We start from the raw sequence: 27,389 nt of genomic DNA, 5'->3' as shown, positions 1-27,389 counted from the left end.
GAAAGGCACAGAAAACACAAGAGAAGTGCAAAAAGAATTAGGGGGCAGATATAGCAAGCATTTTTGCATTCGCAAAAGGGCGGATTTGTGCGAATCTGCCCATTTGCAAACGCAAAAATTGCTTTTCTGATGCAGCAACCCCAAATAAGCAATTCAGTAACCTGTTACCGAATCAGAAATTGGCCTGCGATTGGTATTAGGAAGGGGCTTCTTTAGGGCGCCCCTTCCTAATACCGGATCGCATCGGTATGTATGAATGTTTTGTGACCGCAATTGCGGTTGCAAAACATTCTCATATTACTGCCTACTTCAAGTAGGTGGTAACCCATTAGCAAATGGGAAGGGGTCCCTAAGGGACCCATTTCCCTTTGTGAATGTTTGTAAAACAATTTTTAAGAGCAGGCAGACCACTGCCTGGTCTTAAAAAATGAAAACTTTTCATTTTTCCTTTTGTAAAGCACCTCGAAGATTGCTTAAATGAAAAGCAATCATGGACATGGTGATCTGCTGATCTCAGCAGGTCATCATCACTGTGATTTTTGCGATTCCTAGGTGGCCGGAAACTGCGACCTACCTCATTAACATTAATGAGGTAGGTCATTGGTGACCACTTAGGAATCGCAAAAGGTCTACTATACACCTTCATGTATTGCATTTTACTATTTCTTAATTGAGAATCCTTGTGATTCACAAATAGGGAATAGCAAAATGTGGGCTACATACATCTGGCCCTAAGAGAGGTGCAGAAAGAAGCAAGAGAGGTTTGATTTGATTTGATTTGATTTAATATTTGTATAGCGATTGAATCACCCCTGTGGGTGTATCTCAGCGCTCAGGACGTGCAATGAAAGCGGTGGCATAGGCTAGACTGAGAACAGAATGGTTTTCAGAGTTTTCCTAAACTTCAAGTGGCCGGGCATTGTCTTAAGGCAAGAGGGAGTTGGTTCCATATTAAGGGGCTTGGAGAGAGAAGGACTTCAGTCCTTGAATTTTTCATTCTGGGTGTGTCAAGAAGGGCTTTGGAACTTGAGCGTAGAGTCCGTGGTGGGGTGTATGGGTGTAGTCTCTCCGCCAGATAGCTGGGGCCGTTCCCCCATATAGATTTATGGTTGAGGCAGCAAATCTTAAATTTCACGCGTTGTAGTATGGGTAGCCAGTGTAATTGGTGAAGGAGGGAAAGAGAAGCAGATCTATGAGGGGCATTTAGTATCAGGCAGGCAGCAGTGTTTTGTATCATTTGGAGTCGATTTAAGGAGGACTCGGTGGCTGCGATCAGAAGGGCATTGCAGTAATCCAACTTAATCAGTACTAGAGTTTGAGTCACGGTCTTTCTGGTGGAGTCTGGTAGATAGGGGATAGCTCTCCTAAGGAGGCCTAATATGTGGAAGCATGAGCCAACGGTGTGAGTAGTATGTTTATTCATAGTGAGGGTCTGTTCAAGGTACACTCCTAGGTTTTTAACGGCGGTTGCTGGGGAAGGGGCCTTCCCAAGTTCCGGGGGCCAGCAGTGAGGTGACCATAGGAGTGGGGAGTCGCCGAAAAGCAAAACATCTGCCTTCCCGGCATTTAGCTGGAGGTAGTTATTTTCCATCCATCGGGATATTGCTAGCATGCCGGCGGAGAAGGTGGATTGGGCGGTTTGAGAGGTTTTGTTGAATGAGAAGGTAAGTTGGGTGTCGTCCGTGAAGGATATTGGGGCAAACCAATGCTTTCATAAGAGAGCTGCCATGGGGGCTATGTAGATATTGAACATAGTGGGGCTTAGGCAAGATCCTTGCGGCACCCCCTTGGTATGTTCTTGTGCTTTGGAGTACAAAGGGCCAATGTTGGTGGTCTGGGACCTGTTAGAGAGGAAGCTGACCATCTATTTCAGGGCCACTCCCCTGATCCCTGCCTCCCTCATTCTCATGATCAAAGTTTGGTGGTCGACCATATGGAAGGCGGCAGAGAGGTCTAATAGCACGAGGATGGTGGGCTGGCTCTGGTCTAGGGCGAGCCTGATGTTGTCGGTAATGGCCACTAGAGCAGTCTCAGTGCTATATTTGGGTCGGAAGCCCGATTGGGCTGGGTCCAAGTAGCCTGCCGCTTTGATATGGTCAGAGAGGTGGTTGTTGACATGTTGTTCAAAGACTTTTCTCATGTAAGGTAAGAGGGAGATGAGGCGAGATTTGTTAGATTCTCTGTGGGTAGTTTGGGATTTTTCCATATGGGAATGACTTGGGCCACCTTCCATGAGGGGGGTAGATATCCGTCCTCCAGGTATTGGTTTAGAAGGCAGAAGATGGACTCAGATAGTTGTTTTGCAAGAGATGACCTGACCTTGTGATCAAGAGGGGATCTGGATTTTTGATTCCGGTCCAGGAAAGACATGGCTTTTTCGCAGTTCGGGCTGGACTGTTCCCATGAGGCACAGGGTCAAGACTGATTTGCATATGGCAATGTTTAAACAGGGGTGGCTTGGTGAGCAGAATAACAATGGATTACACCCAGATCTGTGACTGGGTGTGAATGTTTTGCCATTGTGCAACATTTCGTCCATCATCTTGTTTGTTTTGCTGTTCACCCTATGTGGGAAGGGTATGCCCAGACGTGGGTCCCGTGCTCACTGCGCCACTGGAGTCAATGCTATCCTGGCTGAAGACGGCTGATAGCCAGAAACCGGTCCTAGGATGCTTGATTCCGGTCCACGGAAGACATGGCTTGGCAGTTCAGGCTCGACTGTTCCAATGAGGCACAGGGTCAAGACTGATTTGCATATGGCCATGTCTGAACTGGGGTGGCTTGGTGAGCAAAATAACGATGGATTATACCCAGATCTGTGACTGGGGGTGAATGTTTTGCCATTCTGCAACATTCCAACCATCATCTTGTGTGCTTTGCTGTTCACCCTATGTGGAAAGGGTATCCCCAGGCATTTGTCCCTTGCTCACTATGCCACTGGAGTCAAGCTATCCTGGCTGAAAACAGCTGATAGCCAGAAACCGGTCCTAGGATGCTTGATTCCGGTCCAGGGAAGACATGGCTTGGCAGTTCGGGCTGGACTGTTCCCAAATTGTGGATGATGCTCTACATACCCTCAGCGGCAACGAAACCTGTCTCCTAATCCTGATCGAACTTTCATCAGCATTCGACATGGTAAACCATGCTAAAATACTAGATTGCTTGAAAAATAGGGTGGGTTTAGAGGGTACAGTCTTAAAGTGGTTTAGCTCATTCTTAGAGAACAGATCGCTAAAATTCACAGTCAACCAAACATTATCAGCCTCGTACAGAAATTATATTGGTGTTCCTCAGGGCTTAACACTATCCACTGCTCTATTCAATCTGTACGTAGAGCTACTCACAGACACCCTACATCATGCAAACATCTCCTTCCACATGTACGCAGATGACATGCAGCCCTACATCAAAATCTCATCAATAGAAGAGATAGGTATCATGAATCAAGCATTAAAGAGTACTGCCCATTCACTAACGAGCAATCTCCTCAAGCTTAACCCGCATAAAAATGAACTCCTGCTGATTTCCCCCCAGAAAAATGCGGCGATCATCCCAGAGTGGAACAACCTGATCACAGCATCAAACTGTACTCAGAGGATTGTTATTTTTCCAAATCGCTGGGTATTATACTAGACAAAAACTTGAACATGTTATCACAAATTAACACAGTGGCATTAAACGCCCACTTCCACTTAAGCTAACACAGAAAGCTGAAACCTTTCATAAACAATCCAGACCTTAAAACAGCAGTCCAGGCATTAGTCATTTCAAGGATCGAGTATGGTTGCACAACTCCAGCAGGTCTTCCCAAGATTTCAACAGTGCCTCTGAAAGCCTGTCTTAATATGGCCACAAGACTTATAACTGGCTCCAGAAAATTCAACCACATCACCCCTCATCTGAAAGCACTTAATTGGTTGCCGTACAAAGCAAAAATACAACTAAAAATGGCATGTATCACTCACAAAGCGTTACACCACAAAACAACAATTACCTAGCCCAGAAAATCATTCAATCAGGAGGATTCTGTGTTACCCGAAGTCACAGAGATCTATTACTGAAACTGCCCCATTTCCGTAAGAAATGAACTTATGAATGAGCTTTCTCTGGTGGAGCGCCAAGAATATGGAATGCTCTCCCCCGAACATTAGAAGAATTTCATCCATCGCTGCGTTCAAAGAAGAAGCCAAATCTTTTTATATGATCACATTTCTTCCCCTATTCTCAGCAGTATAGACATTATAATACATCCGTCTTGATCATACATATGCTACCTCTCATTGAACATTAATCTCATTTTTTTTCTTGTATACTTGATTGTTAAAACTCCAATGTTTCTCTCACAGAATAATGTACATCTACTAATGACTTGGTTGCATAACTATCTCTTGAAATTTGCTGTACTTTGTGTATAGTTACGAAATCTACACGACGTGCGTGTCTGTTCTAAGTTAGAGCCCGGGCCAGGGAGGCAAAGCCGGACCCGATGAGGGCTGGGGTAAAACGCCATCCGGAGGCCCCCCACTACTATTTGCATGCCGGCTAGGCCAGCCGGGGCCTGGATTGGCCCTATCAGAACAAGGCGAACCCCCCAATCAGGGGGCGAGCTTGAAAAGGTGAGGGGAGGATAAAAAGGGCCCAATGTCCCAAGCAAGCACATACACCCTCCTCTTGCATCCAAGGAAGGAGAAGGCATGCCTGATCCGCCCAGCAGAAGTAATCTTTTCAGAGATCATAGTGAAGAAGGCCTGGCGGGGGCAGTGGATCTGGGAGCAGTGGAAAAGTCCAGACAGAAGCTGAATATCACCATGACCAATGAGTGTAGGGCGAATGGATGGGGCTTCGTTAGACAAGGTTTCATAAACCTGAGGTCCCCGCGGTGTCATATGGAGGATGGGGTACACCTCCCGGGGGTGAGAAAGGACATGTTCTTACTGACTATTGTGGGGTTACTGGAGCATATGGGTTTCAAACAAGAGAAAAGGAAAGGCCGGGTAGGGGGAGCTCCCTCCGATCGGGGAACCATAGGTAGCGTGGTGGAACAAAAACACAACAAAGTTAGTAAAAGGAGAAAATGTACTCGAAGGTAGATGGAAGGCCCTCACAGTGTCCTTGGGATGCCTCACAGCAGGGGAACTGAGGAGGCCAAGGGGAGGTGTCCCGCCTTAGACAAAATAGATATGAGGCTCCCGCTGGACCCTTGGGATGCCTCATGCCAGGGGTACCAAGGGGGAAGATGGCAAGGACTCAGCCTCAGGAAAGGTAGAGTAGATGCTCAAGTATGGTCCTTGGGATGCCACATGGCAGGGATTCCTGAGAGAAGGGAGGGCCCACAAAAGGGTACAGGGCGAGCGGGACGGCACTTGCAGCCCGGGCAGGTATGGAAGGCCCCCTCCAAATCGGTAGCAAGATGAAGCCTAGATCCGTGAATCGGAAGCCCAACGAAAGGGGCCCCTCCCCTCCAAGGATATTGAGGAGGCTGGGTCCATCATGCAAGGAAAAGGCTTAAAGAGCAATGAAGTAAATATATAACATTGACAATGAATGTAGATATGACCATAAACGGTTTTGAAATGTATAAGCATTTGAAAGAATAAACTTCGACCTTTTCAGGCACCAAAGAATGTGGTCAGTGGTGATTTTCGGAAAAGTGCATAGTTGGTTAAGGGGGAGCGCGGAGGAGCGAATTGCCACCTGGAGGGGGTTAAAGATATGTAATGTAAAGCTCTCTGATACCCTACTCTGGGTCATGTTTGTGCTATATAAGACACCAAATAATTAAATATATATATATATATATATATATATATATATATATATATATATATATATATATATATATATATATATATATATATATATATATATATATATATATATATATATATATATATATATATATTACCTACTGGTGGTCGCCAGTAGGTAGTAATAGTTAGGATTGGCTACCATAGGAAATCCGCAACATTCTATTGGGAATAACTCTGGCGCCGGTTGAGGAATTTGCGTGTAATTTTTCAAAATTTTGGCCCGCTCCGCTCTGCTCCTTCCCTGTAAGTTTCGGGGGGGGGTTCGTGAAGTGGGGGCTGAGAAAAAAGGGGAGTCCCAAAACGTGTTTTCCCCATGTTAATTTCCGTAGGACGGTCTGACAAGTCTACAGCCCGAACCGCTGAATGGAATTCTGCCAAACTTGGCAAAATTGTAGGGACTGGTACGCAGATGTGCCTTTGCTATATTTGGTGGAAATTGCTCCAGTGTTTTTTTTTTAAATTAACTTCAAAAACAAATATATATCTATAGGCGCGCACCGAGCGCTCACTGGTACGCGTACCGGGGAGCGCTCCCGGCACGCTATGGGAGTGCGCGAGCGGAAAGGTGATTGGCTGTCGTTTGTCTTTCAACATTCTAAACAGTCTGGAGAGTCCGCCATCTTGTGTCTCGGTAGAATCGAGACACAAGAGGTGAAAAAGAAAGGGGGAAATAATTAAAAGGGGGCAGAGTAGACACCCCCTGACCCCCTAAGTTTTCTGAGGGGGGCCTAGAAGGACCCTGAAGGGCAACAAAAACTTTTTTTTGTGGGGAAATTTTTGCGGGGTAAGCGCTTGGTGCGTTCCCGGGTACGCGCACCCTGAGCGCACCACGGGGAAAAATTATTTTTCATTTTTTTAAAAATACAGCTCTTTGAAGAGAATTGGAGGTAGTTCTGAAAAGAACTTTTTTTTTCTTCTTTTTTCTTTTTTTTTAACAAAAACAAAAACAGGGAATGGGAAACTGCTCAACAGGAGCAAAATAAAAAAATCAAAATTAGGGCTGGGGATGGCAGCGGTGGTTCTCTATTGCTCGAACCATGAGCATAACACTTTCTTCCCCATAACAAAGTAGCTGATCACATTTTCTGCATTTAATTGTGGCTTCATTAAAAGCAGGCTGAATATTAGGGATCAGCTGGTCTGGTCGCCCCCTCACTAACGAAGCAGTTAGTCCTCCAGTTGAGGTAGAAGCACCATCCCCTGGAGCCTCTTGTGCCAGAGCCCGGACACTCTCTCGGGCATAGTTCTGAGGGTGCCTCCTCTCAACGTGCCGGATCATAGTGGAATTTCCTAAGGAATATTGTTTGGAAGGGTCACCCCGTGACAGGACAGTTTGACAAATTCGACACTCCACTTTTGGAGCATTTACTTTTTTTTGGTCTGCTGGTATGGAGAAAAAAAATCCTGATAAAATGCTCCTTTTTTCTAGGCTGAGGAACCTCTTCATCTAAAAATCTATCTGGGTCATCACTGCTGCTGGGTTCTCTGGCAGCCATGATAATCAAACAAAGATTAAATAGCAAAAAGACAGGTCTTGCAGTCACAAAAGTGAAAGAAGAAGTGAAGGAAATGGGTGGGGATTTCATTCTTGGTAAAAAAAACTGTTAGCAACCAATGAAAAGTGTTATTTTAAGGTCATATGACTTGACGCGCTTACGCTGCGCGCTCCGGAGAACTTCCGGGGGCGCGTACGCGTCGCGAACGTAGGCGCTTCCGGGACGCTTACGTGGCGCGAACGTAGGCTCTTCCGGGGGCGCTTACGCGGCGTGCCTGAGTGACGTTTTGCTAGCTGTACGGAAATGCAAAATCATTTTCTTTTCGTAAATTAAAAATACTGCTTTTTTAAGTATGGTACTGAATGTCTTGCATTATTATTTAGTTTTCATAATTTTTTTTTTTTTTACGAACGAAGAATTAGCGCTCTCGCTATGCTCTCGGAAGAGCTCACCGGTGCACGCACCGGGAGCGCTACGAGACAAAATTATACGGGTAAGCTCACCTGTGCGCGCACCCTGAGCGCCCCAGGAAAATATGATAAAAAAATATATATATACATTGAACAAATAATTTTTTTATAAAAAAAAAATATTATTTATAAAAAACAGCTAAAAAAAAAACCGTAGGTTACAAAGTCGATATACAAAGGAATTACCTTTTAAAATAACTATGAAATTCAAAGAAAAAACCATAGGTTTCACAAACTTTATAGTTAGGAATTAGCTTTTAAAAAACCTTTCAAATTCACTGAAAAAACCATAGGTTTCACACCAGTTATAGTTAGCACAACATTTTACTCACACAAAACCATTGAAATTCCCACGTTATAGTTAGTTGGACTCACTATAACTCGCGCGCCCGCAATCCACTGCTGATGATGACACAGATTACATCATTCATGACATGGTCAATGACATCACTGATGACATCTCAAATGACATCACTGATGACATCATCCAGTAAATGTGTGTTCCTGTAAATTAAAAATGTGTTTAACATATTGTAGAATGAGTGTATGTATGAGTGTTTGGATAAAGGATTTAGTAGGTGCGTGACTGACTGTATGAGTGGGAGATTAAATGTGTCTTACTAAATGCATGGGATAGTGACTATACTGTTAGAATGTGTGCATCAGTATGTCTGTTGTTGTGTAAGGTGCTACATGTGTTGATCAGTAGCTATATGAGTGGCTATATGGGTTATTGATTGGTTGCCCAAGTATGTGTATGTGAGGGTGAGTGTGTGTGGGAGTGGCTGGGAGGTGTGTGACTCTGTGCATAGATGTGTGAGCAGTTGATTCACTTGGTGTATGGGTTCAAGAGTGCATGTGGAAATAGCTGTATGGACGGTTGACTGTGTGCATGGATGTGTTGCTGAGTGAATGGATATCTCAGTGCTACATGTCCAAGTAAGTACATATGTAAAACACAGTGCATGTGAGAGTTGGCATATATCAATGACTATACATGAGAGTCTGTGATTGCGTAAGTGACTGTATGGTTCAATGTGTACTTGTATCAGTGATCGTAAAAGAAAGTAAGTATGTGTTAGTATTAAGCATGGGCGAATTTTGCGAATCTGGCGTTCGCGAATTTTGCGAATTTGCGAACTCGCAATCCGCAAAATCCGCGAATTCTCGCGAATTTGCGGATTTTTTTTTTGTGTTCGCAAGGATTTCTGCCAGTTCGCAAGGATTTCTGACAGTTCGCGAGGGTTTTGTAACAGTTTGCAATTGCGAACTTACATGTCGGCTCGCAACGGTCACGATTATGTTGTTTCTACGTCTGGTTCATCATCACAGGTTCCCAGCACCCTCTGTTTCACCCCTGCCACCCTCTGTTTTACCCAAGCCAACCTCTGGAACATCAATGCCACCCTCTGGTTCATCATCACTGTAGATTATGGGGGGAAAAAGCAAGCACACCTGCCTGCTTCAACTGACATGAATTAATTTGGGGTTGATTTATTAATGTGTCACTGTTTTAAAATTCCAGTCTGGCACCTGCTTCCTCATCTGTCATTTGCTTTCAGTTGCAGTGCAATTTTTTTTCCAGGACCTTTGTGGCCTACTTGTAGCTATTCTATGAGCCTGCTCTGAGGGTCAGAGCAGGGTCATACAATTGTTGCAACTAGCAACTGAACTCTGGAGGGGCCCTTGTCAGGAAGCACTACAGGGAACGGTTACTAATGATGAGTTTGAACTTTTGAACCTGCTTTCACTTTTGCAAAACTCTTTTTTCTGCAGAACAGCATTACAGCAACTGTAATGCCCCACCAAGCTTATATGAGAAAGTTGATTTCTAATCCAAAAGTTATACAAAGAAAATCAAAAGGCCTCAAATCCAAAAAAGTGCAGGCAAATGTCAACCTGAGGAGTTATTTTGATAAAAATCATCATTTTAAGAAGGTCTATGCTGCTTGCTAGTCGATTTCTTGTGCAGAATTGCAATTTTTGTAATTTCGCGAGTGCGAGATTGTTGCTGCCCGCCGCACCTACATGTTCGCAATTGCGAACTTACACCGCAAAGAAAAAAAATCCGCTGCGTGCGAATTTGTGGATTTTGCGAGAAATTCGCGAATCTCGCGGATTGCGAATTTACTGAAAATCCGCAAAATCCGCGAGCGTAACGGATTTTCCGCCCATACTTAGTTAGTATATGTTTGAATAAGTAAGGTTATGTGTTTATAACTGTATAAATGAGGAAATGGGAGTGTGATTGTTTCTTTGCATGACTAACTAGGTTTGTGAGTAACTCCATGGATGAGTGGCAGTGTGTCAGTGTCTTTATAGGTGTATGAGTGCATATGATAGTGTTGTATTGATGAGTGACTGTATGTATGAGTGATTGTATGGGTGAATGAGTGGATTTGTGTGTAAACTTAGGAATCAGTGAGTGTGTATGCAGTAACTAGTATTGGTGCGTCAATGGTTTCAGGAATGGTAGTCTGTATTCAATACTGGATGTATCAAAGATTAGAATATAGTGTGAGGAGGTGCATAATATTATCACATAGATGATGTAATCAGTGATGTCATCAGTGATGTCATTTGAGATGTCATCAGGGATGTCATCAGTGATGTCACTGACCATGTCATGAATGATGTAATATGTGAAAACATCAGCAGTGGATTGCGGGCGCGCGAGTTATAGTGAGTCCAACTAACTATAACGTGGGAATTTCAATGGTTTTGTGTGAGTAAAATGTTCTGCTAACTATAACTGGTGTGAAACATATGGTTTTTTCAGTGAATATATATATATATATATATATATATATATATATATATATATATATATATAGTTTACAGATAGAGTACGTATAGTATATTTTCACTGTAAACTGTCTGTAATCATCGCTGAAAATGCTCCTTCCTCGTGACTCACTTGTCCCTCTGCTTTCAGTGCGGCCGCTCTGTGGTTCCTGCTTCCCCTCTTCCCTTCAGTTCCCGCCATTAGTTCATATTGTTCTAACCGCTGACCCGCTGCTCTTTCTCCACAGGAGCTCTCAGTGCCCCTAAAGATTATACATTGACCGCCCCATCGTACGTCACAGCTCAGGAAGGCCTGTGCGTCCTCATTCCCTGCCAGTTCACCATCGAGGACACGGGGGAGGCAGTTGTGACATCCCGGGGATACTGGTTTGTTCAACAGTACAGAGAATACAAGGCAGTGGCTTCCAACGATGAAAGCAAAGACATCTTCGAGGAAGCCAGAGGCCGCTTTAAACTGGTGGGAGATGTGAGGAGAAGGGACTGTTCCCTCAGCATCAGTGACGTCCGGAGATGGGATGGAAGAAACTATTACTTCAAATATGAACACAATGACTACACAACAACGGAATATTCTTATATCCATTATATTGTGCGCGTTAGGGTTGTAGGTGAGTCACGTCTGAACTTCGCTCTGTTTGTATATTGATTTCTAAGTCCGTGCATTGTAGAGCACAATGTATGCCACATATAGGGGACGGGATTCGTATAAGTGTGCAGTGTTATTCCGCTCCCACAGGGCAGTCCACAACATTCTCGTAACGCTCTCTTGGCCTGCCATAGCGCTTTCTCCGTGCGCCTGACAGGTAATGGGAGGAAAAGGTATATTTGAATTCCTGCAGCAGCTCACTTGCTGGTCCCATACCTGACAACAGACCTGATTCAGGCTCAACAGACGTCAATAGGAGAAATAAAGTCTCCCGATTATTGTTTTGAAATCTCCCACTTTCCTCTTCTAAAACGATGGCATGTGTGCTAATTTCAAACACCCACAGGTAACATAAAAGAGGCCCTTAAATGTACCAAAGGAGTGTGAAAAGTATTTTTGAGGATCACTAGTTCGATTGTGCACTTATTCACATTTTTGCATATTTCAGAGAAAAACTCCAAATAAAATGCACAAAGATGACATTCTGCGCACACAGTGGTTTTTATTTGACCCAACCTGCTTTCATTACTTTGCAGCGATTCTGCTTTATCTTGAACGTAGTTCTCCTTTGATGTATCATTACCTAAAGCGATAAAAAGGCAGATCATGTTTAACAGGAATCAGTGTGACCTCATGCTTATTACAATTACTACTGCTGCTACTACTACCACCGCTGCACCTACCACCGCTATCACTTCTACTACTACTACTATGTCAACTGCCAATACACAGTTCCACTACTATTACTACTATTACTACCCCATAACTGCCACTACTACTTCTACTGTACTACTCCCACTACTACTTCTACGACCTTTACTACCCATACTACCTCTACTGTCACTAGTATCAGTACTACTGCTACTACTACCACTACTACTATTGCCACTACTACCAATACTACTACTTCCTCTTCAACTAGCACTACCCCTACTACTACCATCACTGATACCACTACCACTACTACTACTACAACTACTACCACTACTGCCACAACTGCCAGTACTATGACTACTGCTACTACTACCACTAATATAACTACTACTACTGCTACTACTACCACTACTACTACTACTAAATGTATTGGCACTACTACAAGTACTACTACCTCCACTTCAACTAATACTACCACTACTTCTACTACTACTATCACTACTAATACTACTACTAGTAGTACTACTACTACTACTGTTATTTTACCACTATTACTACCCCTACTACAATTACCACTAATACTGCTACTGCTACTACAAGTACCACCACAGCTACCAATACCACTCCTGGAAATACTACCAGTACTACTACTACTATGTTTGCTACTACTACCACTGCAACTACTACTATTACTACAGCTACTGCCCCTACTACCTCTACTACTGCTAGGCCACCATTATTTTTACTATCTCCACTAATATCAGTATTACTACTACTTCCACCATTAATATCCCTGCTACTACTACTGCCACTACTACAACTACTATTGCTATTAGTATCACCACTACTAGCACTACTACTACCTCTACTATTAGCACTACTTCTCTAAATACTACTGGTACTACTACGACCACTACAACTAATAATATCACTGACGCTACTACTATTGCTACTACATCTCCTACTACTGCTACTTCTTCCACTACTATTACTACCTCTACTACTGCCACTATTACTACTACCCCTACTATAACTACTGCTGCTACTACTACAATTACTAGTACTAATACTACTTTTGCCACTACTACCAGTACTACAACAGCCCCATGCGCGCCGAAGGTGCCCCAAAGGTAAGCCAGTCTACGCCCGTCCGCGCCTGGACCGCGCCCAGCACCAGACCCCCCCGCAAATCCCATTCCACCCGCATAATATACGACGCCTCAACACTCTCAGCTCTCAACCCCGGCCCACTCCCAAACTGCTACCAAGCCGCCCCAGGTCACACCCATGGATCCTTCACCTGCCACTCATGCAAGTTCGACTGCATCAATAGCCTCACCAAATTCACTAACCCCAAACAGAGCTTGGACCCTAACCACCTAAAGTGCTTACTGCTCAACACCCGCTCAATCCACAGACACTCCATCGAACTCTGGAACCTACTCGACACTACTTCACCGGACGTCGCCTTCCTCACAGAAACATGGATGAACGCCTCATCAGCCCCCGACATCGCCATAGCCATCCCGGAGACCTACAAAATCATCCGAAAGGACCGCATCAACCAAACAGGAGGAGGCATCGCCATCGTCCATAAGAACACCATTCGCATCACGACCAGTCACACCGACCCCAAAACCACACTCAGAGGCACCCTCATCTACAGACCCCCAGGACCCCGCTCACAATTCAGTGAGTACATCGCTGACTTCATCAGCCCATATGCCCTCCCATCCGAGAACTACATTCTACTGGGAGACCTCAACTTCCACCTGGACAAGAAAAACGACAACAACACTACCACCCTCCTGGACAACCTGGCCAATCTCGGACTCAAACAACTCGTTGGCACCCCCACCCACTCTGCCGGACACACGCTTGACCCTATCTTCACCTCCAGCAAGCATATCTCCTTCGATCACACCACAACTCTCCATTGGACGGACCACAGCTGCGTTCACTTCCACTACAAAAAATCCACGACCCTTATCCCCCCACAACCAATTCCCCGAAGAAACTGGAACAAAATCACCACCGACCAGCTTTTCTCGTCGCTCCAACAAAACCCCCCTACCAATTCATCGAACCCTAACCAAGCAGCCACCAACCTAACACAATGGATCACCCACAGCGCAGATGAACTAGCACCCTTGAAAAACCATCCCATCAAGCAAGGTAACAAAAAAGCCCCCTGGTTCAACGATGAACTTAAGAAATCCAAGAAGCTCTGTCGCACTCTCGAGAAAACCTGGAGAAAAAACCCTGACACTGACAACCTGGCCTCCTTCAAGAAAGCCACCCGCAAGCACCACCAACTCATCCGATCCACCAAGAAATCAGCATTCAAGGATCGACTTGACAACAATGCCCAAAACAGCAAGGAACTATTCAACATCGTCAAAGAATTCACCAACCCCTCCGCAGGCAATACCGACATCACCCCCTCCCAAGATCTCTGCGACTCCTTATCTTCATTTTTCCACAACAAAATCGCCGAAATACACAACAGCTTCCAAAACCAGTCCGAAGACCAGCCCACTCCACCCACCTCTGAACCAAAACCCCCCTCTAGCAACCTTTGCGCTTGGAACCCAATCACCACTGAAGACACCATCCGCCTGATGAACTCCATCCACTCAGGATCGCCAACCGACCCATGTCCCACCACATCTTCAACAAAGCAGACTCCATCATCGCACCTCATCTCCGAGACGTCATCAACTGCTCCCTCAACTCCGCCACCTTCCCGGAAAACTGGAAACACGCCGAACTCAGCGCCCTTTTGAAGAAACCCACGGCTGACCCAAACAAACTTAAGAACTACCGACCCATCTCGCTCCTCCCATTCCCCGCCAAAGTCATCGAGAAAGCCGTCAACAGTCAGCTCGCCACCTTCCTCGAATCCAACAAATCCCTCGACTCTTCTCAATCAGGTTTCCGAGCCAAACACAGCACCGAAACCGCCCTCATGGCAGCAACAGATGACATCCGAACACTATTGGACAACGGAGAAACAGTCGCTCTCATCTTACTTGACCTCTCCGCAGCCTTCGACACAGTCTGTCATAGCACCCTCATACAACGCCTCAGCAACATCGGAGTACAAGGAAAGGCATTGGACTGGATTATATCATTCCTCTCCGGAAGAACCCAGAGAGTCCGCCTCCCCCCTTTCAAATCAGAGGCCACCGAAGTCATCTGCGGTGTACCACAAGGATCATCTCTCAGCCCCACCCTCTTCAACGTATACATGAGCCCCCTCGCATCCATCGAGCGCCAACACAACCTCAACATCATCTCCTACGCAGACGACACCCAGCTGATCCTCTCCCTCACCAAAGACCCAAACACCGCCAAAACCAACTTACACGAAGGAATGAAAGAAGTAGCCGAGTGGATGAAGCACAGTCGCCTAAAACTTAATTTGGACAAAACAGAAGTCCTCATCTTAGGATCATCCCCCTCTGCCTGGGATGACTCTTGGTGGCCACCAGCCCTCGGAACCGCACCCACACCTACGGACCACGTAACCTTGGCTTCATCCTAGACTCCTCCCTCTCGATGACCAGACAAGTCAACGCCGTATCATCATCCTGCTTTAACATCCTTCGAATTCTCAAAAAAATCTTCTGTTGGATCCCCACCGAAACCAGAAAGACAGTCACCCATGCACTGGTCACAAGCCGACTGGATTACGGCAACACCCTTTATGCCGGAACCACAGCCAAACTACAGGAAAAACTCCAACGCATCCAAAACGCCTCAGCCAGACTTATTTTAGACATCCCTCGGCAAGCTCACATTTCCGACCACCTAAAAGACCTCCACTGGCTTCCGGTCAACAAGAGAATAACGTTCCGTCTTCTCACCCATGCACACAAAGCCCTCTACGACCTAGGACCCAAATGCCTCAACACACGTCTATCCTTCTACACCCCCTCCCGCCAACTACGATCGTCCAATCATGCCCTCGCCACAATTCCGCGCATCCACAGATCCTCCATGGGGGGAAGATCCTTCTCCTACTTAGCGGCAAAAACCTCGAATTCTCTCCCCACCCACCTCCGCCTCCCTCAGGACCACCTCTCTTTCAGAAAGCAACTAAAAACCTGGATATTCGATAAGTAATTCACCTCCCTCACCAAAGCGCCTTGAGACCCTCCGGGTGAGTAGTGTGCTATACAAATTCTGAACTTGAACTTGAACTTGACTCATTATTCTGCGTTTACAATCACTACTACTATGACTACTATGACTACTCCTGCCACTACTACTACTTCTTCTTCTACTATTACAACCACTACTACTACTACTATCACTTCTACTACTATTACTACTGCTATCAACACTACTACTATTAGAAGCACTACTATTACGGCTATAACTACGGCTACTACTACCAACACTGCTACTATTACTGCTTCTATTACTATCCCTGCAACTACTACCATTAATACTACTGCTACTGCTACCACTACTATTACAAACTTCACGTCTCCCACTACTACTACGATGTCTACTACTACTATCACTGCTCCTGTTAGAGCTATCTCTACTACTACTACTACTACTACTACTACCACTATGAGTACTACCACTATTATCACCACTACTACTATTAAAACTAGTAAAAACCTAAGTACATGTTTTATTGTTTATGATTAATTACAACATTACAAAAATACACTCTGATAAAACATTTTTTGATTGATTACCCTTTTCAGTCAATACTTTATTTATAATCTATTATAAAAAGTGCTGTTGTGGGGATTCTGCTCATGCACAGAACTATGCGCAAAAAACCAGGACCTCAGTGAATTGTGGCGAACCAAAAACTCACCTCAGTACCCAGAGCCCCTATACGACTAGCATCTTTGTCTCATTAGCTCTCCTTCCTACAGCGAAGCTACCAATGATTAGACAACCCAGAACATGCAACTTAGGGTACTCTCAGGAATGGTGGGAATCAAGAACACTCTTTCGTTTTCATTCTCATACCAGTCCACAACGTGAGCACTCAGAGACACAGAAAAGTTTAAAATGTTTATTTTAACTACTTGCTCTAAGATGCAGTATTTTGTCTAATATAAGCAGGCATATGATTAGAAATATAACAATCAGCATTGTTACAATTCCATAAAAAACAAAGGGAGAAATCATGTTACAATGATAGTCGAAATAGGTCCTATAGCACCTTTTAAACCACCTCCCCTTGCCAGTAACTAGGTTCTATAATAATAGAAGGTCTCTTAGGCTTAATTGAGGAACCCCATACCTCTAAGGTCAGCAGAGGTGAATCACATCTCAGGATCAGCAAAGCTCTCTGTCTCTAGAAAGGATATTCTTCCAAGTGCCTGAATCATGCATGCAATGCAATATTAAAGGCACTAGAATTTCAGTTGGATGCAGTTGTGTGCGTGTTGTGTCTAGAGCGTGGGCCGATCAACCTTAATCACAGCATACATTGTTATTATGACCTTGAAGACTTCTGCACGCAGTGTACAGACTAAGGTTGCAGTGTAAGTCTAGGATGTAAAAAAAAGACCGTTCTCATGTGAAGAAATTCAAGCAGTTTAACTTACAACAACAGTTACATGAAGTGTTGTGTGCAAAAGCTGCAAAGTGGCAAAATGGTGATTAAACTTCTAATAAGCCTATGCTAACATAGCAATGTGTGCAAGCAATTCTCTGTCTTCACTACAGTGCAGGAATGTTCGAGTAGGGCAGAGTTCCTGGTGTGACTATTTTTCCTCTCAACCATCAGAGTCTGTGCACAGATTACATTTCCGAAAGGTTTAAGTTTTTGTTGTTTTTAGTTTACACAGGATTACACTGTGCCTTGCTTAGATGCCACTAGTTTCAAGAACTTGACTAACTTCCCATTTACCTGCGGGTCATTTGGGTTTAAACAAGCAAGCACTGCTTGTCTCCAAGTTCATTTGCCTCGCTCGTTAAAGTGGCTTTTTAGGAGGTCTGCCTTTTCCTCTTTAATATTAATGCAGGAGCATATCAAATGTTCAAATGTTCGTTTCCATCTCTGCGTAACCTGCATATTTTCCTGTAGTTCTCTCTTAGCCACGGTGGAAGATGTGGAATAGCAGGAAGGATTCCTAACCTGTATTTTTAAAAGGATTATTTTGACTTCCTGGAGTATCCCAGGTCAAAGTATGCCTGTGGCCCAAATAGTTTGTAGCTGCTCAGAGTCATCCATGCATGGCTCCAATGTGATAGGGTGGGCTTGTACTCAAAAGTTTCTTGATAACCTTATTTACAATAACCTTAAAGTGCAAGTGCGCTGTTGGAACTTCCTATAGTTTGGCTAAACCTGTATTGGCCAGCGATTCCTCCAAGTAGGCTTTGCCCGGTGAGATGGATGTATTGCACAAATCCTGCCAAAGTCGATGGTTCAGTGTATTCCTGGGTGAGTTCTTGAGTTTATGCCAGCACTTAATGTACGAGCCTCGCCCTCCGAGGATTTGCTTTGTCAGTCCAAACTAGAGTCAGATCTGTGCAGGCAAGGTGTATGGCGAGAGGTTCCGCATAACTCTGTATGCCTTTGCCAAGGAGGTATCCAGCAATGAGGTGTCCCTGCCTCTCAGCACTAAGCTGCCATAGGTGATTGACGGTGAGAAGTTTGCTTGGGCTACACATAGCAGTGGTGAAAAAGTTGGTCCAGTCAATTTTGTTTTAAGTTGTCTTTGCGTTGTAGCGATCATCACCCCTTTCCTTTTTATCGTCTCAAGCTGTTTCACAAATTATCCGCCCTTGTCAATTTTGACACCTAGATATTTGGACTCTGAGGTATTCACAATCTGAGTTTTGCCTAAGAACCAATCATAAGAGCGTTTTTTCCATTGATTGTCAGGGTGCTAGTTTTATTGATGTTAACTTCCAGACAATTTGCAACTGCATAGTCAAGCAGGGCATTAAGTACCCGTTGCAGTCCAACTTTGAATGTGGCTTGCTAGAACAATGTTGTCCGCATATGACATACTGGAGGTGGCTTCTCCCCCTAGTTGAGAGGCATACGCATTGCAGTCATTTAGTGCTGATGTCATAACTGCTGTATAAAGGTCAAAAAGAGTTGGTGCAAGAACACATCCCTGTTTAAGGCACTTTGTTGTTAGTATGCGCTTTGAAAGGTGGGTACCGTTGCCTAGCTTAACCTGTAGCCATTTATTGGAGTGTAATTGTATCAGAATATTCCGAAGCGGCAAGGAATCCCCCAGAGAGCCAATTTACTCCACAGGTTAGCTCAGTCAATGTTGTCAAACGCTGCCTTGAAGTCCACAAAGCAGAAATGCAAAGTTTTTTTGGTTAATTTCACCAAGTCGATAAGTAGTGACATCGCTAAAAGATTCGTTGTGGTGCCAGTCTCCCTGGAAAAACCGGTTTGACAGGTGGGAATTATTTTGTGCTCTGCGGCCCTTTCTTGCAGCTCTGATAGTAAAGTTCCCTAAAAATATTTTGCCTCAACATCTAACAGTGCAATCAGGCGATATTTCTTTGGTTGGGTTTTATCTCCAGCTTTGTAAATTGGTGTAATAATGGAGCCCTTCCAAGATGCAGGTAGGTACCCAAACTGTCTAACAGAGTTAAAGAGAGGACCAAGGATTTCTGACCAGTGTTTTGGTGGAATCCCTTTTGGCCCAAGTGCTCCATCTCTCCTCCCTTTGTAGATTTGTTCCATGACCTTGGCAGCATCGATTTCTTTTGCTTCGACCACAGCAGTCATCACAGTTTGGGTTAAAGATACTGGCTGGCTGTCCTTGGAAGCCAGAAGTGCAAATGTCTGTTGGTGAAAGTGAGATTCTATGTATAGTGCCCAATTGTTTTCTGTTATATGTGAGGTTAAGCTGCCATGTGCTGATTTTAAGATTTTGTTTATCTTTAGCCAGAATAGGGGCACTATTGTTTCCTTTAGAATCCTGATAGAGTTTGGCCCAGAATCCATTTTCATTTTGTCTGTTCATATCCCATTTGAATTTCCTGAGCTCGGCCTTGCAGTATCAGAGCAGTTGTAGGAGGTCCTTGTCTCCTGTCCATAACCTCAGTAATCTCAATAGTTTATTCACAAATTTTTAAAGATATTTCAAGGTGGTCCTCTGTACACTTGTTGCCTTCCCTTCAACCGTGGGGTCATTAAACAGAAGATCTCTGACTACAGATGAGTGGATATTCGCAAATACGACGTGAAGGTTTCCCATGTACAGGTGGGGTTTCCGGTTGGATAGTCAAGCTTGATTAGCTGTTCTTTCACTGCCAGGAGCACCTCTCCAGAGTTTGCTGCAGATGACTTAATTCTTTTTAAATTGATGGTATGGCATGCGTGCATACCTGCAGGATTTGGAATAGACGTGTTTGGAAGTTCTTGGATTAGGACTTCTGCGGCCAATGATCACTGTCCCCTTTGTCTCCTAGGTGATAGCCTGTTATATGTTAAAAAAATAAAAGAGGCACTAGGGTGGAGTCAATTGTGGAGGTCAGGTGTCCCATGTCAAAAGATGCGACCGGAGGAGAGTCGTCGAGAAATCTTCCATTTAGCACCCGAAATCACACTTGGAGGATCTACCTTGGTCACTGTGGGTTTACGTTAGAATGTTCCGGAGAAAAGACTGGACCTGAGTATCTTCATTTTGAATGGTGTCAAGGAGATGTTGATTGAAGTCAACATACAGAACGAAGTTTAATGTAGTATGTGAGCTCATTTGTTGAAGCATATGTTCAAGTAAGCTTTTTGATTCCAGTTTTTTCTATTTCGAGTTTAAATAAATGTTGAACAGCAGCACCTCCTCCCTTTTCCCTCTCAGGTTGAGTTGAACCTTTGTGGAATACACGGCTAGAAGGGGAGAGGGCAGTTCCTGCGTGCTATGGATTTTTATATTCTAATGCCTATTGCTAGGCCGCCAGGTAGACATTTATATTTACATTAACAGGAGTGTGAAACAATAAATCCCTACAGTTGCAGAGGCTCCCCTAGCCATGTATCCTGTAGGAAGAGGATGTCGAAAGATTTTAGATAAACCAAAATCGAAGCGTCTCTAACCTTATTAGTCAGCTCATTATTGTTCCATGAGCATAACCTCAGAGGTGATTCATCAGGATTTTCTCCGTTCCTCATTGGGTAGCTCTGTCATTGCCGATGGCTTAGTGGGTTGACGGTTCTAGTTATCCAAAAGTAATCCGAGTCAACAGAATTATTAAGTGAAGTGCACCATTGTGGGTTCGGTGCCTGTGTGCTCTGAGGTGACCGTCCTAGTGCTCACCCTGAGCACCGATGCTGTTTTAGCTTTGTGATGAGGCAATCCTACCTGTGATCTATCAAGCAAGGGGAGTAGATAACCTATGTTGTGATACATAGAGGATTGTATTCCCCATACTTTGAAGGTTTCCTATTCTTCCTGAATTTTATTTGCAAGGTAAGTGGACCTCCAGGTTGCTTTGGTGGATTCCCTGCCTTGTGCTTTATCTGACTTTATAAATTCTATTGAGAGAAGGTCAGTTGAGCTGATGCCTTTTAGTGTTGATATAGTGTCTAGGAGTTGAAGAATATTCCCTCTATTCAGTATGTCGAACAGGCATTTCGAGTCATATTCAGGTGTAAAAAGTGTAATTGAGGAATCCCTGCCTTGATTGGTTGGAGAGGTTAGTACAGAGTTTGTCCCCAGTTGATTAACTCTGATGCTGTTTGTGGGCTGGTGAGTTTGCCCACTGAGGTTATCAGGAGTAGGCAGTTCTATACACCTGGGGCTTGTGGATGTTTCTGGGCCACGGTGTGGGTTTTTGTTTGGATTTCCCGCTATGGGCGAACCCGGGTGCCCAGCAAATATAGTTTGCTCATGGCGGATTCCCTGCACCTCGTTATTTACTTTGCATGCTATCTCCTTTTTATAGTTTCCTGCTCCTAGAGCCTTTGATGAAGCCAGGGCGGTCCTATCGAAGAGAGGATTCGATGGTGTAATTGATGTTTTAGGGTTGGAGTCCTGAAGGAGTGACTTAAACGAGTTTAAGGGTACTGAAAGTGCCTGGTTAGGACAGTGCAAGGAAGTTGGCTCCTTTTTCTCAGTTGTGTGTGGTGGTCGGCTAGTTGTGCTGTCGTATTGTTCCTGACCAACATTAATTTTACTGTTGCCTTGAGTATCCGTTTGGCTGCTGGACGGGACTGCCCCAGGAGATGATTTTCGCCGTTGGGCCGCGTCCTTATTTTCAATGTTTTCCTTACGGTGGATTTCCGTTTGCTGGTTGGTTCTTGCGTCTTTTACAGGGGTGTGTACTGAAGTGACATGTGCTGGTGCTAAGTGCTGTGGTGTTTTTGGTGAGAATAGAGGGTAGACTTTTGTGAGGCTCATGGAACAATTTGTGTTACAGACTTTTCTCCTATGTAGGCACCTTTGCTTTGCATTCTGGACTGAAACGTGTTCCTTGGGTGCGGAGGTAGTCCTAGGAGCAGTGCTGTCCAGTTGACTGTTAATGGAACTTCTGCAAGCCAAGTTTTGAGCAGCAGGGACCTTTTCTGCTAGCTCCTTGTGCCCTGTTTTGTGCAGATTAGCCTTTGGAGTCCCTTGGTTTGGGCCCTTAGGCAGGCCATTTATGAGGGTGGAAACAATTGCCGGAAGTGATGATGACTTGTCGACGATGGGACCACAACTACAGGTAAGTTTTGCTTCCTGCTGGGCTCTGCTGATTAGAAGATTTAAATTATCCAGTTTCTCATCTATCCCACCCACAAAAGGGGCCAAAGTGTCCAAGAAAGATAGCTGCAAGTCAATTTTGTTGGTCTTGTAGCATGTCAACAGTTTTTTGCATTGTGTTTAGTAAAAAGTCCCATGTATTCTGAACCGGTTTCCCCGTTTGACATGGTGAGCCTACATTAGAAGGGGGGATGGAGGGGCTTTGGCGTAGTTTTGAGTTATTAATTATTCCTTCCTTACCACTGCCGTGATTGCCTCCTTGGGTGTTACAAGTTCTACCTATAAGAGGAAGCTGTTTTTCCGGAGAGTCCAGTGCATAGGAGGCAACTAGGTCTGCCCACTCCTATTATCCCATATAGGAGAGGGCTTGGGAGGCAATCGGGTCCTGCCCACCTCCCCTGATGTCCGGTGAGAGTTTGGCAGGTTCTACAGGCTCTTTGGGTGTTGCAACCCTCCCCCTTGTTTCCACCTCTGTACTCAGTTGTGCGGTTACAGACGTGATGGCCTCGGGCTATCTTGATAAGATGTTAGTAGATTCATAGGGGTCTCTTTGGGTCCGGATCTTGTCCTGGAGTTCAAGAGAGTAGTTCAGATTAGGTCTACCTGATTCGTTATGCCCTAAATATGAGCATTTACCATCGTTTGTTGCTATAACTTGTGAGCGTTGTTCTTCATTCTACCTGTTGTGGTTATTTGCTGTAATTTCTGTGGTTTCTGTAGTACTGGTGGAAGTGCTGGTGAGCAAAAAGAGGCAGGTGGAATGCTCCTCTTTCAATAGTGCGACTTCCCCAGCTTTTGCTTCAGTGGAGTCAGTACGTTCCAGAGTTTTATCCGGTTCGTGCCAGGCGACCTCAAGATCAGCTGCCATGTGTGCTTCTGGATGGTCTGCTGAAGTTTCCTCCGTGGTGAATGAGGTAGCAGGTAGTTGAAGGGGGAGTAGGGGGTCGTGGAGGCCCGGAATTGTGCCGCTAGAGGAGAATACTGACGATGCAGGGTCCTTTAAGAAATGACATTTTGAAGAGACTTTTGGCTGGTAGAGATGTGTTGGGTGACCTCCTGGTCACTGCTGTGCCAGGCTGCTGGGGGCCTCTGTTACCTTGGAGGGTGAGACCAGTTTTACAGAGCCTGGTGTTTTATTCCCTGTTTATTTAGCTTGTTTGGGTTTGCGCACAGGGATCACAAGCTGGCCCTTTTTCCCACCGGACCTCTTAGTTGCGAAAGCACTTAGTGCTCCTCTTTCTTTCTTGATTTTCTTTATTCCTTTTACACCTCGTGTTGTGTTGTATTTTGTATTTTGCATTGTGGAGACTTTTTAAACCGGTCCTTTTGCTTTACAGTAACCGGTCGTTTGGCCACCAAGGTTTCACAGCACAGCGCGTTCAGAGCAGGCAGGCTCACAAGGCAGCACCGCTCCCACCCGACGTGGTTGGTCCAGTTGTTTCCTGATGGCTTCCTGAAGGATCCAGGCCTCCCAACAATTCCTGATGGATTTGGTCGGTTGGGTCTAATCAAGGGGTAACTGGGTAGCTAGACTGCGGAAACTTTTAGCTGGAGCTGCAGTAGAGTAAATGGGCTGAATGGGTTGGCTCTCACTGATGTCCTGCTGGTGTCCTGCGCATTGCTGAAGAGAGCTCCCCCAGTAAAGACATGCAGGGCAGGCAGTGCTTTAAATGGGCCGGTACTCACCGGTACTGAGTACCGGCACTTCTTAAAATTATCGCTCTGAGTACCAGCACTTCTCCACTGCACTGGAGAGTACCGGTACTCATGAAATGGTCGGCTCATTCGCTGTGCTGGTGAGCAGGAGATGAAGGTGTCTCTGGCAGCCAAGGCGCCGCTTCTGACTCGCCGATATGAGCCCCTGCAGAGCTATTCCGCAGGGCTCATTTGAATAATGTCCGGTGCTCACCCTCACGCTGTGATGTGTTTGATGGAGCAGGGTCCATTCAGGTCCTGTGCTGTCAATCACATTGCAAAAACAAAGGTTGGGATTGCGCTCCTTTAAGTATGAATAAGCGTAATGCATGAAGTTGTTCCGGTCCTTATGTTTAGGGTGCCAGTGAGTATTCCTTGCCTGAATTCGACCCACAGTTCGCATCTTACTTGCTTGGTTTCCATTCACAGTTATTGTACATTGGAGACAGTGGCTCACATTTTCATTTTCTATCCTTTATTTCCTTTCAATTCTTTGTCACATTACACGTTCTTTTATTCCATGTAATTGACACCCCGTCCCGGCATTGCGACGCCTTGTATTTTAGGTGAAGCGGAGTTCACTTGATTAACTTCTGGGTTGCACCGGGTTCTCATTCACTTGGATACTGATCTGTGCCACGAGCACATTAAATTCAGTATCACAATTAAGCAGGAACGCTTTCTTTCTTTCTTACGGGGCACATTCTTGTGCCAGACACATGTTATTTTTCTACAGTCCCCCTTGGGGCTGCTGAGCCACTCGGATTATGAACGTCATTCACGTGGTCAGGAACTTGAACGTATAATTGTGATATTAAGGCATCATTGTTTAACAGTAACTAGGTGTTACTGGAGCAGTACATTTTTGTACTTTGTTTTTTTTAATTAGTTTATACACACGTTGGTATCAAGCGCTTGGATTATTAGAAAGAGTGATCTTCTTGATTTTGGAATCGGGGTTTGTGCTAAAGCAATGTGAGATGTATGCGAAGCAGAATGTGAAGTCAACATTAGTGCTGCATAACCACAAGTTGGTTTAAATGAAATTTCTAATAGAATTAAATACCAATTGGCCAAAACTGTTATTGAAAGAATTATTGTTAAAAAAGCAACAGCGGAGTGCCGGGAGGGTGCGCTTTTCCTCCTGGGAGAATGTCCTCTTTACACTGTCAATCACATTCGATCCTGTGCATTTGTGCATACACAGGAATCATGGCAGTCCCCTGGCAGTGGCAATCAGGCTACGGCCAGTCCGGACCTGGTGGCAATTAACAAAGCCATGGTAGGTGAAGAGAATTACATGGTTTTATCATGCCCGAGTCTTTTGTGTGTCTGCTTAGGTTTGTGTGTTTGCCTGCATTTGTATGCCTGTTTTTGTTACAGAAAAGTGAAAGAGCGAGAGAATCAAGAAACTCTCAGGAGGTATTTTAAAGAAAATGTGTGGCACTTTGTTTGTACAAGTCTATTAGGTGACAAAAATGCCTAAATAACGTAAAAGGGAGGTTTGTGGGTAGATGGGTGAGTGGATGAGTGAGTGGATGGATGGATGAGTGAGCAAGCGTGGATGTATACATGGATGAGTAGATGAATAGATGGATACATGAGTGAAAGCATGCATGGGGGAAAGAGGGTGGATGATTGGATAACATGGTGGATAACTGAAAGATTGGATGGATGAATGAAGGGTAAGGAGGATGGATGAAAGGGTGGGTGATGGATGAGTGAAAGGAGGGATTGAGTGAAAGGGTGGATGGAATAAAGGACTGAAAGGGTTGATTGCTGGATGACGGAAAGGGTGGGTAAAGAGATGGATGAGTTAATGGATAGGTTTGGAGGTGGATGGATGGATAGGTTTAGATATGAAGGGTGAATAGATGGAATGGTGAAATACTGAATGATTGATGAAAGACAGATTAGACAATAGAATGTAAAGGTTAAATGGTGGACATCAGCAGGTAAATGGTAGGGTGAAAGGATGAATAGATAGAATGATGGAAGAGACAAGAGATATCTTCTGGGGAGGGTCATGATAAGTTGTTTCACTTGCTTGGCGCCATAAGCGCTTTGGTGCAACGTGGGGGTATTGCCAGTCTTCCTACTCGCGTGCTAAAAAAATATATAGTATTGTGCCAAACAGCAATTAACAGTATGACATTAAGAAGGTGCAACTATTGGAAAAAAAATTAAATGTTAACATATTATCGCATTTCTTTTTCATTTTGTGTAATGAGTTAAACTGCTTTGTTTATATAAACGAATTTCTCATGTGTTTTGGTATGTGCTGCAACTAATATAGAAGTTGTTGTTTCATCAAGCCTTGCCCATAGCCCCGCCCCTAGCCCGCCCCCTCATTACACCTCTAGCTCATTTTAATGAGTACCTGCACTTATTTTTTTCCATTTAAAGCACTGAGGGCAGGGAAGGCCAGACAGCTGTCTTCCAGGGAGTCGCTCGCGCCCCTGCATATCTACTGATCTACTGGTCTGGTCGTTGTCTAATTATCTGGTTGTCGGCCTTAGGAAAGCGGGCGGGAAAGCAGGGGAAGTGGTGTAGGGAGTAGGGGAGAGAATGGGCCACCACACCAACACACCCAGCACCTGCACAACCCACACAACCCCCACAGCAACCGAAGCTTACTGCGACTCCTCGTTCACCCACATCAAACTCCAGCCCCTGGCTCCTGACTCCTGCCTCACACCGCTCGCTCTGGATGCTAAGGCCATGGGCTACAGGCAGGCTCCTCCTCCTCCTCCTCCACCTCGGGTGAAAGCGGTCAATATTTTTTCAACCCAGATTTGGAATACCTCTCTCAGCTCAGCTCACTCTTTCAGCTCACTGGTCGCAATGGTGTACTCAACACCAGAGCTCTAAGGCTGTTGGTGCTGTTGGCTGGTGGCTGGTAGCTGCCTGCTGCTAGAGTGGCTGGTGCAGCCGGAACAGCGACCGGAACAGCTGATGCTGGATGCAGGGCCGGCCTTAGGCATGTGTAAGCTGTGCACCGGCACAGGGCCACCAAACCCCAGGGGCCACCACGCCAGTGCTTTAATTTAAATATATTTTAAATTGGATGCAGCTGCCTCAGACCGCCTTTTTATAAGTCACACATCACCGCCAGAAAATGA

The 27,389-nt window shown here is 44.9% G+C and overlaps 1 protein-coding gene across 2 annotated transcripts in view; it reads left to right on the top strand.

The window, feature by feature from the left end:
• LOC147701139 (sialic acid-binding Ig-like lectin 13) overlaps positions 1-27,389 on the top strand; it is a 291,587-nt gene that overhangs the window by 133,323 nt on the left and 130,875 nt on the right. For both annotated transcript variants that reach the window (XM_086929907.1, XM_086929906.1), the window contains exon 3: positions 10,809-11,189. In XM_086929907.1, coding sequence (XP_086786033.1) covers positions 10,809-11,189 — 381 coding nt within the window. The remainder of the gene's footprint in view (positions 1-10,808; positions 11,190-27,389) is intronic.

This window comes from Lissotriton vulgaris, chromosome 7 (genome assembly GCF_964263255.1).
Source record: "Lissotriton vulgaris chromosome 7, aLisVul1.2, whole genome shotgun sequence".
Lineage (NCBI taxonomy): Eukaryota > Metazoa > Chordata > Amphibia > Caudata > Salamandridae > Lissotriton > Lissotriton vulgaris.
This window is presented reverse-complemented; position numbering and strand designations above follow the sequence as displayed.